This window comes from Scyliorhinus torazame, chromosome 3 (genome assembly GCF_047496885.1).
Source record: "Scyliorhinus torazame isolate Kashiwa2021f chromosome 3, sScyTor2.1, whole genome shotgun sequence".
NCBI lineage: Eukaryota > Metazoa > Chordata > Chondrichthyes > Carcharhiniformes > Scyliorhinidae > Scyliorhinus > Scyliorhinus torazame.
In genome coordinates this window covers 361,433,899-361,446,855 of record NC_092709.1, presented here as the reverse complement: position 1 = coordinate 361,446,855, position 12,957 = coordinate 361,433,899, and the positions used below count along the sequence as shown (strand labels likewise).

At 45.0% G+C, this 12,957-nt stretch overlaps 1 protein-coding gene across 1 annotated transcript in view; it reads left to right on the top strand.

Moving 5' to 3' along the window:
- The window catches only part of LOC140409441 (disintegrin and metalloproteinase domain-containing protein 12-like), a 587,674-nt gene that overhangs the window by 49,345 nt on the left and 525,372 nt on the right, over positions 1-12,957 (top strand). The window contains exon 7 of the mRNA XM_072497874.1: positions 7,594-7,659. Within this exon, the coding sequence (XP_072353975.1) occupies positions 7,594-7,659 (66 nt within the window). The remainder of the gene's footprint in view (positions 1-7,593; positions 7,660-12,957) is intronic.

Sequence of the window (12,957 nt, the reverse complement as noted above, 5' to 3'; positions counted from 1 at the left end):
TCAGCTCATTGGCCAACAGCCAAGTCCATCAAGATGAGTCATCACCGATGTCGGCACATCTGGCTGGATTCCGTTTTTTTTAAACTAAAGGTGAAGTCTATCTTAAAGACATAGGCGACTTGTTGTACATCTTCAAAAATTATAAAAGCCAAAATGACGAAAAATAATGATGTGGAGATGCCGGCGTTGGACTGGGGTGAGCACAGTACAAAGTCTTACAACACCAGGTTAAAGTCCAACAGGTTTGTTTCGATGTCACTAGCTTTCGGAGCGCTGCTCCTTCCTCAGGTGAATGAAGAGGTATGTTCCAGAAACACATATATAGACAGATTCAAAGATGCCAAACAATGCTTGGAATGCGACCATTAGCAGGTGATTAAATCTTTACAAATGCTGCGCCATTCACCTGAGGAAGGAGCAGCGCCCCGAAAGCTAGTGACATCGAAACAAACTTGTTGGACTTTAACCTGGTGTTGTAAGACTTTGTACGACGAAAAATAAAGTGGAGAAACTGGGAAATCAGGGTTTAAACATAGGAAACTTGGAAAATTGGAACACAGGAATTAGGAGCAGAAGTCGGCAATTCAGCCTGTTGAGCCTGCTGTGCCATTCAGTCAGATCATGTCTAATCTCTTCCTGGCCTCACATCCACCTCCCGGCCTGTTCCCCATATCCCTTTAACCCATTTTCTATCAGAAATATATCCATCTCCTTCTTGAAACCATTGAATGATTCTGATTCCACCGCACTATGGGGCAGCGAGTTCCACAAATTCACCACCCTCTGAGAGAAGTAGTTCCTCCTCATTTCAGTTCTGAATCTACCGCCTCTCAACCTGTATCTGTGACCTCTCATTCTAGATTGGACCACAAGGGGGAACATTTGGTCTACGTTTACTTTATCAATCCCTTTTAGTATTTTATACACCTCGATCAGATCCCCTCTCATCCTTCTAAACTCCAGCGAGTACAAGCCCAAACTGTTTAATCTCTCATACGTCAACCCATTTATCCCCAGAATCAATCTAGTGAACCTCCTCTGAACTGCCTCCAATGCCACCACATCCTTCCTCGTAAGAAGTCTTACAACACCAGGTTAAAGTCCAACAGGTTTGTTTCGAATCACTAGCTTTCGGAGCAGTGCTCCTTCCTCAGGTGAATGAAACTTAATGTCAGTGTCTATATGCGCGATCTTCTTGGAGATCCTCTCCACTTTGAGCTGGCAGTTTGCGGTGTCGGTGGTAGCCAAGATGTGGAGATGCTGGGGTTGGACTGGGGTGAGCACAGTAAGAAGTCTTACAACACCAGGTTAAAGACAGGTTTGTTTTGAATCACTAGCTTTCGGAGACAAGCTCCATTCTCAGGTGAATCACGATGAGGCCGGCACCTCCACATCACGACACCCTTCCTCAAATAAGGAGACCAACACTGGACACAATACTCCAGATGTGGTCTCACCAATACCCTATACAATTGCAACAACATTTCTCTACTTTTATACTCCAGTCCTTTTGCAATAAACGCAAACATTCCATTTGCCTTTTTAATTACAAGCTGTACTTGCATACTGATTTCCTGTGCTTCATGAACAAAGACACCCAGATAGATCCCTCTGCCCAGGCACATCTTAAATCTGCTTTCCATTTAGAGAATAATTTGCCTTTCTATTTTTATGGCCAAAATGGATAACCTCACATTTAACTCCATCTGCCAAATTTTGGCCCAATCTCCGAGCCTATTTAGCCTATTTTCACTGTTATTTGTTATATATATATTAATGATTTTGGTTAGAATATAGAAGGCATGGTTAGTAAGTTTGTAGAGACACCAAGATTGGTGGCATAGTGGATAGTGAAGAAGGTTATCTAAGATTGCAACGGGATCTTGGCCAATCAGGCCAGTGGGCTGATGAATGGCAGATGGAGTTTAATTTGGATAAATGTGAGGTGATGCATTTTGGTCGATCAAATCGGGACAGGACAAAGAACAAAGAACAAAGAAATGTACAGCACAGGAACAGGCCCTTCGGCCCTCCAAGCCCGTGCCGACCATGCTGCCCGACTAAACTACAATCTTCTACACTTCCTGGGTCCGTATCCTTCTATTCCCATCCTATTCATATATTTGACAAGATGCCCCTTAAATGTCCCTATCGTCCCTGCTTCCACTACCTCCTCCGGTAGCGAGTTCCAGGCACCCACTACCCTCTGCGTAAAAAACTTGCCTCGTACATCTACTCTAAACCTTGCCCCTCTCACCTTAAACCTATGCCCCCTAGTAATTGACCCCTCTACCCTGGGGAAAAGCCTCTGACTATCCACTCTGTCTATGCCCCTCATAATTTTGTATACCTCTATCAGGTCTCCCCTCAACCTCCTTCGTTCCAGTGAGAACAAACCGAGTTTATTCAACCGCTCCTCATAGCTAATGCCCTCCATATCAGGCAACATTCTGGTAAATCTCTTCTGCACCCTCTCTAAAGCCTCCACATCCTTCTGGCAGTGTGGCGACCAGAATTGAACACTATACTCCAAGTGTGGCCTAACTAAGGTTCTATACAGCTGCAACGTGACTTGCCAATTCTTATACTCAATGCCCCGGCCAATGAAGGCAAGCATGCCGTATGCCTTCTTGACTACCTTCTCCACCTGTGTTGCCCCTTTCAATGACCTGTGGACCTGTACTCCTAGATCGCTTTGACTTTCAATACTCTTGAGGGTTCTACCATTCACTGTATATTCCCTACCTGCATTAGACCTTCCAAAATGCATTACCTCACATTTGTCCGGATTAAACTCCATCTGCCATCTCTCCACCCAAGTCTCCAGACAATCTAAATCCTGCTGTATCCTCCGACAGTCCTCATCGCTATCCGCAATTCCACCAACCTTTGTGTCGTCTGCAAACTTACTAATCAGACCAGTTACATTTTCCTACAAATCATTTATATATACTACAAAGAGCAAAGGTCCCAGCACTGATCCCTGTGGAACACCACTGGTCACAGCCCTCCAATTAGAAAAGCATCCCTCCATTGCTACTCTCTGCCTTCTATGGCCTAGCCAGTTCTGTATCCACCTTGCCAGCTCACCCCTGATCCCGTGTGACTTCACCTTTTGTACTAGTCTACCATGAGGGACCTTGTCAAAGGCCTTACTGAGGTCCATATAGACAACATCTACTGCCCTAACTGCATCAATCATCTTAGTGACCTCCTCGAAAAACTCTATATCAAGTTAGTGAGACACGACCTCCCCTTCACAAAACCGTGCTGCCTCTCACTAATACGTCCATTTGCTTCCAAATGGGAGTAGATCCTGTCTCGAAGAATTCCCTCCAGTAATTTCCCTACCACTGAAGTAAGGCTCACCGGCCTGTAGTTCCCGGGATTATCCTTGCTACCCTTCTTAAACAGAGGAACAACATTGGCTATTCTCCAGTCCTCCGGGACATCCCCTGAAGACAGCGAGGATCCAAAGATTTCTGTCAAGGCCTCAGCAATTTCCTCTCCAGCCTCCTTCAGTATTCTGGGGTAGATCCCATCAGGCCCTGGGGACTTATCTACCTTAATATTTTTTAAGACACCCAACACCTCGTCTTTTTGGATCACAATGTGACCCAGGCTATCTACACCCCCTTCTCCAGACTCAACATCTACCAATTCCTTCTCTTTGGTGAATACTGATGCAAAGTATTAATTTAGTACCTCGCCCATTTCCTCTGGCTCCACACATAGATTCCCTTGCCTATCCTTCAGTGGGCCAACCCTTTCCCTGGCTACCCTCTTGCTTTTTATGTACGTGTAAAAAGCCTTGGGATTTTCCTTAACCCTATTTGCCAATGACTTTTCGTGACCCCTTCTAGCCCTCCTGACTCCTTGCTTAAGTTCCTTCCTACTTTCCTTATATTCCACGCAGGCTTCGTCTGTTCCCAGCCTTTTAGCCCTGACAAATGCCTCCTTTTTCTTTTTGACGAGGCCTACAATATCTCTCGTCATCCAAGGTTCCTGAAAATTGCCGTATTTTCCTTCTTCCTCACAGGAACATGCCGGTCCTGAATTCCCTTCAACTGACACTTGAAAGCCTCCCACATGTCAGATGTTGATTTGCCCTCAAACATCCGCCCCCAATCTAGGTTCTTCAGTTCCCGCCTAATATTGTTATAATTAGCCTTCCCCCAATTTAGCACATTCATCCTCAGACCACTCTTATCCTTGTCCACCAGTACTTTAAAACTTACTGAATTGTGGTCACTGTTACCGAAATGCTCCCCTACTGAAACATCTACCACCTGGCCGGGCTCATTCCCCAATACCAGGTCCAGTACCGCCCCTTCCCTAGTTGGACTGTCTACATATTGTTTTAAGAAGCCCTCCTGGATGCTCCTTACAAACTCCGCCCCGTCTAAGCCCCTGGCACTAAGTGAGTCCCAGTCAATATTGGGGAAGTTGAAGTCTCCCATCCCCACAACTCTGTTGTTTTTACTCTTTTCCAAAATCTGTCTACCTATCTGCTCCTCTATCTCCCGCTGGCTGTTGGGAGGCCTGTAGTATACCCCCAACATTGTGACTGCACCCTTCTTATTCCTGATCTCTACCCATATAGCCTCACTGCCCTCTGAGGTGTCCTCTCGCAGTATAGCTGTGATATTCTCCCGAACAAGTAGCGCAACTCCGCCTCCCCTTTTACATCCCCCTCTATCCCGCCTGAAACACCTAAATCCTGGAACGTTTAGCTGCCAATCCTGCCCTTCCCTCAACCAGGTCTCTGTAATGGCAACAACATCATAGTTCCAAGTCCAAGGACCTACTCAATTAATGGCAGGGAGTTGGGGACAGTTACAGAACAAAGAGATCGAGGTACATGTTCATAGCTCCTTGAAGGTGGAGTTGCAGGTCGACAGGGTGGTGAAGAAGGCATTCAGCATGCTAGGTTTCATTGGTCTTAATATTGAATACAGGAGTTGGGACGTCTTGTTGAAGTTGTACAAGACATTGGTACGGCCACACTTGGAATATTATGTTCAGTTCTGGTCACCCAATTATAGGAAGGATATTGTTAAACTAGAAAGAGTGCAGTACGAAGTCTTACAACACCAGGTTAAAGTCCAACAGGTTTGTTTCGATGTCACTAGCTTTCGGAGCGCTGCTCCTTCCTCAGGTGAATGAAGAGGTCTGTCCCAGAAACACATATATAGACAAATTCAAAGATGCCAAACAATGCTAGGAATGCGAGCATTAGCAGGTGATTAAATCTTTACAGATCCAGAGATGGGGTAACCCCAGGTTAAAGAGGTGTGAATTGTCTCAAGCCAGGGCAGTTGGTAGGATTTTGCAGGCCAGATGGTGGGGGATGAATGTAATGTGACATGAATCCCAGGTCCCGGTTGAGGCCGCACTCATGTGTGTGGAACTTGGCTATAAGTTTCTGCTCGGCGATTCTGCGTTGTCGCGGGTCCTGAAGGCCGCCTTGGAGAACGCTTACCCGGAGATCAGAGGCTGAATGCCCTTGACTGCTGAAGTGTTCCCCGACTGGAAGGGAACATTCCTGCCTGGTGATTGTTGCGCGATGTCCGTTCATTCGTTGTCGCAGCGTCTGCATGGTCTCGCCAATGTACCACGCTTCGGGACATCCTTTCCTGCAGCGTATGAGGTAGACAACGTTGGCCGAGTCGCACGAGTATGTACCGCGTACCTGGTGGGTGGTGTTCTCACGTGTAATAGTGGTATCCATGTCGATGATCTGGCACGTCTTGCAGAGATTGCCATGACAGGGTTGTGTGGTGTTGTGGTCACTGTTCTGAAGACTGGGTAATTTGCTGCACACAATGGTTCGTTTGAGGTTGCGCGGTTGTTTGAAGGCAAGTAGTGGGGGTGTGGGGATGACCTTGGCAAGATGTTCATCGTCATCAATGACGTGTTGAAGGCTATGAAGAAGATGACGTAGTTTATCCGCTCCGGGGAAGTACTGGACGACGAAGGGTATTCTGTCGGTTGTGTCCCATGTTTGTCTTCTGAGGAGGTCGGTCCGGTTTTTCGCTGTGGCGCGTTGGAACTGTCGATCGATGAGTCGAGTGCCATATCCCGTTCGTACGAGGGCATCTTTCAACGTCTGTAGATGTCTGTTACGCTCCTCCTCGTCTGAGCAGATCCTGTGTATACGGAACGCTTGTCCATAGGGGATGGCTTCTTTAATGTGTTTAGGGTGGAAGCTGGAGAAGTGGAGCATCCACATCCACAGATTCCCCATTATCCACCTTGCTGGTTACATCCTCAAAGAACCCAAGCAAGTTTGTCAAACGTGACGTACCCTTCATCAAAACAATACTGACAATGGTGGATTGAGCATTGTTTTTCCAAATATTCAGTTATCTGTGAGGCCCGGATAGAGTGGACGTGGAGAGGATGTTTCCACTTGTAGGAAAAACTAGAACCAGACTAAAGGTTCAATCCTTTAAAACAGAGATGAGGAGGAATTTCTTCAGCCAGAGGGTGGTGAATCTGTGGAATTCTTTACTGCAGAAGGCTGTGTCTTTACCGCAAATCACTGAGTGTCTTTAAGACAGAGATAGGTTCTTGATCAATAAGGTGATCAGGGGTTATGGGGAGAATGCAGGAGAATGGGATGAGAAAAAATATCAGTCATGATTGAATGGCGGAGCAGATTCGATGGGCTGAGTGGCATAATTCTGCTCCTATGTCTTATGGTCTTATCTCCTCCTTAATGATTGATTCCAGCAATTTCCCCACCACAGAGGTCAAGCTCACTTGTGTACTTTTTGCCCCTCTCCCTTTTTGAATAGGGGCATCGCATTGGCATGTTTCCAGTCCACCGGGACCTTTTCAGAATCCAGGGAATTCTGAAATATCATAAACAATGCATCCACTAACTCTGCTGCCACTTCCCTTAATACCCAAGGGTGCAGGCCATCAGGTCCCGGAAACTTACCTGCATTTAGCTCTATTAGTTTATTCAACACCTTCTCCCCAGTGATGGTTATTGCACCAGGTTCCTCGGCATTAACTGAAGCTTTTGGAAATATTTTATTATCCTCTCCCGTGAAGACAGGGGCTAAATATTGGGTCAGTGCCTCCGCCATATCTATTCCCCATAATTACCTCACCAGTATCTTCTAATATTTACTTTAGCTATTCTCTTCCTCTTTATAAACTTATAGAAGCTTCCAGTATCAGTGCTTATGTTTTCTGCCAGTTTCTGTTCGTAGTTCATCTTAGCTCTTTTGATTTTATTTTTCGGATCCTTTTGCTGAACCTTAAAGTTCCAGCTTACCACTAGCCTTTGCAGTTTAGTCTGCCCTGGTTTTTGCCTTTATGTTTTCAGGAGGATCTTTACAGAGGGGGATACACTACATCCAGCGTTAGTCTGAAAATTAGAGCCAAACTTTGAGGGATAAAATTAGGAAACATGATGGGGTTTATGGTGCCAATGTTTATTCTCTCAGGCTGCCATCCATCATGGAGGATACTAAGGAAGGTGGGAGCTGAAGACCAGTTTGTGCAACTTCACTAGAATGAATATCAGGTGTGACTAGCAATTTAAACACTTGTTGAAAACATTGAAACATTGTTTTTCAGCTGAAAAGGTCTCTTGGTTCCGAAATGAAACACATTGAATTGGTGCTGGTTGCAGACAGTGTTGAGGTGAGTACATGCTTGAAAGAAGGAACGTGAATTTACATAGCACCTTTCAAATGTTCCCAGAGTGCTTGATATCCAGCAGGTTACCTTGGAAATCTAATCTATTATACTGATGGTTAGGTGATAAATATTGACCAAGGAGAATTCCTGTACTCACCTAAAATAACTGAATTGGATTTGTTTTATTCTAATGTGTACCGAGGTACAGTGAAAAGTATTGTTCTGCGTTCAGTCCAGACAGATCATTCCGTACATGTAAAAACATTGGGCATACATAAATACACAATGTAAATACATAGACACAGACATCGGGTGAAGCATACGGAGTGTGGTACTACTCAGTACCGAAGATGTGTGAAGAGATTAGGTCAGTCCATAAGAGGGTCATTCAGGAGTCTGGTAACAGCAGGCAAGAAGCTGTTTTTGAGTCTGTTTGTGCGTGTTTTCAGACTTCTGTATCTCCTGCCCGATGGAAAAAGTTGGAAGAGTGAGTAAGCCGGGTGGGAGGGATCTTTGATTATACTGCCCGCTTTCCCCAGGCAGCGGGAGGTGTAGATGGAGTCAATGGATGGGAGGCAGGTTCGAGTGATGGACTGGGCGGTGTTCACACCTTTAAAGTTCACTTGAGAGGGTCGACTTAATCTTAGCTCCAGATCTCATTCTGAATTAACAGTAGAAAATGCCATCTATTTATTATCTATGATCTATCTATTATTAGGAACATAATAACAGGCCACTTAGAAAATCATAATATCATTGGACAGGGTCAACATAAAAGGGACATTTTTGCTTGACAAATCTGTTGGAGGTTTTTGATGAAGTAACAAGTGTATTTTCAAAAAACATTGATAAGAGGATATTTTAGATTGCACAAATAGATACCAAACAGCTTGTAAGAAAAAGTCCAAGGGGTGGACCAACCATGTTTGACTCGAAATGTTAAAAGTCGTATCATACTTGAAGAAACACTGATAATTCGGCAGGTTGGATGATTGGCCAAAATATAAGGAACACCAAAGGATGACTATAAGAGGAGACAAAAATGAGAGTACAAGAGAAAGCTAGCCAGAAATGTCAAAACAGGATAGTAAAAGGTTTTATGAATATTTAAGAAAATAGTTAACAAAGTGAACTTTGGTTCTATGGAAAGTGAGTCGGAAAAGTTGATGATGGAAAACAAGGAGGTGATAGCTGAACTGAACAGGTATTTTGTATCAGTCTTGGTTATAGAGGATACAAGTAACATCCCGGAAAGCAGCTGTAAACCAGGAAAATGACACTCACTGGGGAGGTGGCGCTGAGTAAATTGTTAGAGCTGTGAGCTGAAATGAGCCCGGGTCCTGAAGGACTTCATCCTAGGCTCTTAAAATAAGTAAGAGGTTTTACAACATCAGGTTAAAGTCCAACAGGTTTATTTGGAATCACTAGCTTTCAGAGCGCAGCTCCTTCAGCAGGTGAGGCCTTAAAATAAGTGTCCATTGACAGATAGTTGATATATTGGTTTTAATTTTCCAAAGTTGTCGAGATTCAGGGAGAGTCACATTATATTAAAATATAGCAAATGTAACTCCATTATTCAAAAAGCGAGGGACACAGTAATCCTGACAACTGTCGGAGGGAAAATGTTAGAAGCTATTATTAAAGAAGTTCCAGCAGTGCATTTCAACAAGTTGAAGGAAGAGTCAACATGAATTTGTTGAAGCAAAATCGTATTTAACCAATTTACTGAAGTTCATAGTCATTTAGCACAGAAACAGGCCCTTCGGCCCACCATGTCTATGCTGTCCACCAATTACCAAACGATACTGATCCCATTTACCAGCACTTGGTCCAGAGCCTGCTATGGTTTACCTCCACCTACCCCCATCATTCATAACAGAAATGGCTGAGGGACTACATTCGTACTTTGCTTCTGTCTTCACAAAGGAAGACATGAATAATGTCCCGGAAGTTCTGAGTTTTAATGAGGAGCTGGAGGAAATTAGTATCAATAGAGAAATGGTTTTAAGGAAATGAATGGGATTGAAGGCGGACAAATCTCCTGGGTCTTATAATCTTCACCCCAGAGTACTTAAGAAAGTGGTCCTAAAAATAGTAGATCCATTGGTGGTCATTTCCAAAATTCTTTGGACCCTGGAATGGTTCCTACAGATTGGAGGGAAGCAAATGTAACCCCGCTATTCAAAAATGGAGATAGAGAGAAAACAGGGGACTATAGACCAGTGAGCCTAACGTCGGTAGTAGGGAAGTTGCTAGAATCCTTTATCAAGGATTTCATAGCACAGCATTTGGGAAGCAGTAGTGTAATCAAAGTCAGCATGGATTTCCGAAAGGGAAATCATGCTTGACAAATCTACTGGATTAGTCCACTGCTCCAAGGAAAGCCGCGGAGGCAATGCCGTAGTGGGATTAAAGAACGTAGAACATACAATGCAAAAGGAGGCCATTCGGCCCATCGGGTCTGCACCGACCCTCTTAAGCCCACACTTCCCTGTAACCCAATAACCCCTCCGAACCTTTTTGGTCACTAAGGGCAATTTATCATGGCCAATCCACCTAACCTGCATGTCTTTGGGAGGAAACCGGAGCACCCGGAGGAAACCCATGCAGACACGGGGAGAACGTGCAGACTCCGCACGGACAGTCACCCAAGCCGGAATCGAACCTGGGACCCTGGTGCTGTGAAGCCACAGTGCTAATACACTTGTGCTACCGTGCTGCCGTGGAGTGGAGTGGTATCCAGAGAACCAGGATAATGATCTGGGGACCCAGGTTCGAATCCCACCACGGCAGGTGGTGCAATTTAAACTCAGTAAAATATCTAATGATGACCATGAAACCATTGTCGATTGTTCACTAATGCCATTAAGGGAAGGAAATCTGCCATCCTCACCTCGTCTGGCCTACACGTGACTCCAGATCTTCAGCAATGTGGTTGACTCTTAAATGCCCTCTTGACACAGAGGGAGAATTTAGAATGTCCAAAGTCGTTCTGTTAAGTAATTTGGACATTCCAAATTCTCCATCTGTGTACCCGAACTGGCATCAGAATGTGGCGACGAGGGGCTTTCACAGTAACTTCATTGCAGCATAAATGTAAGCTACAATAAAGATTATTGGAAAAAGAAATGGCCTAGCGAGCCACTCGGTTGTATTTAACCACTACAAAAACACGAAAAAGGATTGAAACCGGACGGACCACCTGGCATCAAACCAATGACAAACCCTGCAAACATCTGGGGGCTTGTGCCAAAATTGGGAGAGCTGTCACACAGACTAGTGAAGCACCAGCCTGACATGTCACATTCACAGAATCATAACTTACAGACAAGTGTCCCAGACACCAATATCACCATTCCATAAGACCATAAGACATAGGAGCGGAAGTAAGGCCATTCGGCCCATCAAGTCCACTCCACCATTCAATCATGGCTGATTTCAACTCCATTTACCCGCTCTCTCTCCATAGCCCTTAATTCCTCGAGAAATCAAGAATTTATCAACTTCTGTCTTAAAGACACTCAACGTCCCGGCCTCCACCGCCCTCTGTGGCAATGAATTCCACAGACCCACCACTCTCTGGCTGAAGAGATTTCTCCTCATCTCTGTTTTAAAATGACTCCCTTTTATTCTAAGGCTGTGCCCCCGGGTCCTAGTCTCCCTTGCTAATGGAAACAACTTCCCTACGTCCACCCTATCTAAGCCATTCATTATCTTGTAAGTTTCTATTAGATCTCCCCTCAACCTCCTAAACTCCAATGAATATAATCCCAGGATCCTCAGATGTTCATCGTATGTTATGCCTACCATTCCTGGGATCATCCGTGTGAATCTCCGCTGGACCCGCTCCAGTGCCAGTATGTCCTTCCTGAGGTGTGGGGCCCAAAATTGCTCACAGTATTCTAAATGGGGCCTAACTAATGCTTTATAAAGCTTCAGAAGTACATCACTGCTTTGATATTCCAAGCCTCTTGTGATAAATGACAACATTGCATTTTTTTTCTTAATTATGGACTCAACCTGCAAGTTTACCTTTAGAGAATCCTGGACTAGGACTCCCAAGTCCCTTTGCACTTCAGCATTATGAATTTTGTCACCGTTTAGAAAATAGTCCATGCCTCTATTTTTTCCAAAGTGCAAGACCTCGCACTTGCCCACGTTGAATTTCATCAGCCATTTCTTGGACCACTCTCCTAAACTGTCTAAATCTTTCTGCAGCCTCCCCACCTCCTCCATACTACCTGCCCCTCCACCTATCTTTGTATCATCGGCAAACTTAGCCAGAATGCCCCCAGTCCCGTCATCTAGATCGTTAATATATAAAGAGAACAGCTGTGTTCCCAACACTGAACCCTGCGGGACACAACTCGTCACCGGTTGCCATTCCGAAAAAGAACCTTTTATCCCAACTCTCTGCCTTCGGCCTGACAACCAATAAGCGATTTTCATTTCATTTCATTTCATTTCTTTATAATACCTAAACAGGTCCTCTTTCCTAGACTTGCCTATGTTGTTGGTACCGACATGGACCACAACAATTGGATCCTCCCCCTCCCTCTCCAGTATCCTTTCAAGCCGGTCAGAGATGTCCCGCACCCTAGCACAGGCAGTCAACATACCATGCGGGACTCTTTATCCTGCTCACAAAGGATACTATCTATCCCCCTGATAATAGAATCCCCAACAACTACAACTTGCCTATTTACTCCCTCCCCTTGAATGGCCTGCTGAACCATGGTGCCTTGGTCAGCTGACTCATCCTTCCTGCAGCCCTGTTCGCCATCCACACAGGGAGCAAGTGTCTCATACCTGTTGGACAGGGTCAAGGGCTGAGGCTCCTGAGTTACTGACTGCTGGTACCCTTTACCTGCCTGACTTGCAGTCACACCCTGCTGTCCCTGGCAGGATTTAAACTACTTACTCTGATAGGTGTGACTGCCTCCTGAAACACAGTGTCTAGGTAAGTCTCCCCCTCCCGGATGTGCCTCAGTGTTTGAAGCTCAGACTCCAGCTCATCAACTCTGAGCCTGAGCTCTTCGAGCAGCCAACACTTACTGCAGATGTGGTCGCTGCAGCTTGCAATGGGATCTCCCAGCTCCCACATCAAGCAGCTCAAGCACATCACCTGACCAGCCATCACTAATTAATTAATTAGTTTAATTTAAGTTTACAAGTTTAGCTGTGTTTTTTTTAAAATTTGGGGCAGATTTGCTATCAACCAATCAGATCACAGCTTCCCTCTTGACGTCACTTTTGAAAAAAAACTGGAAAACAGGAAGTTACCGTTAGGTTTTTATACTC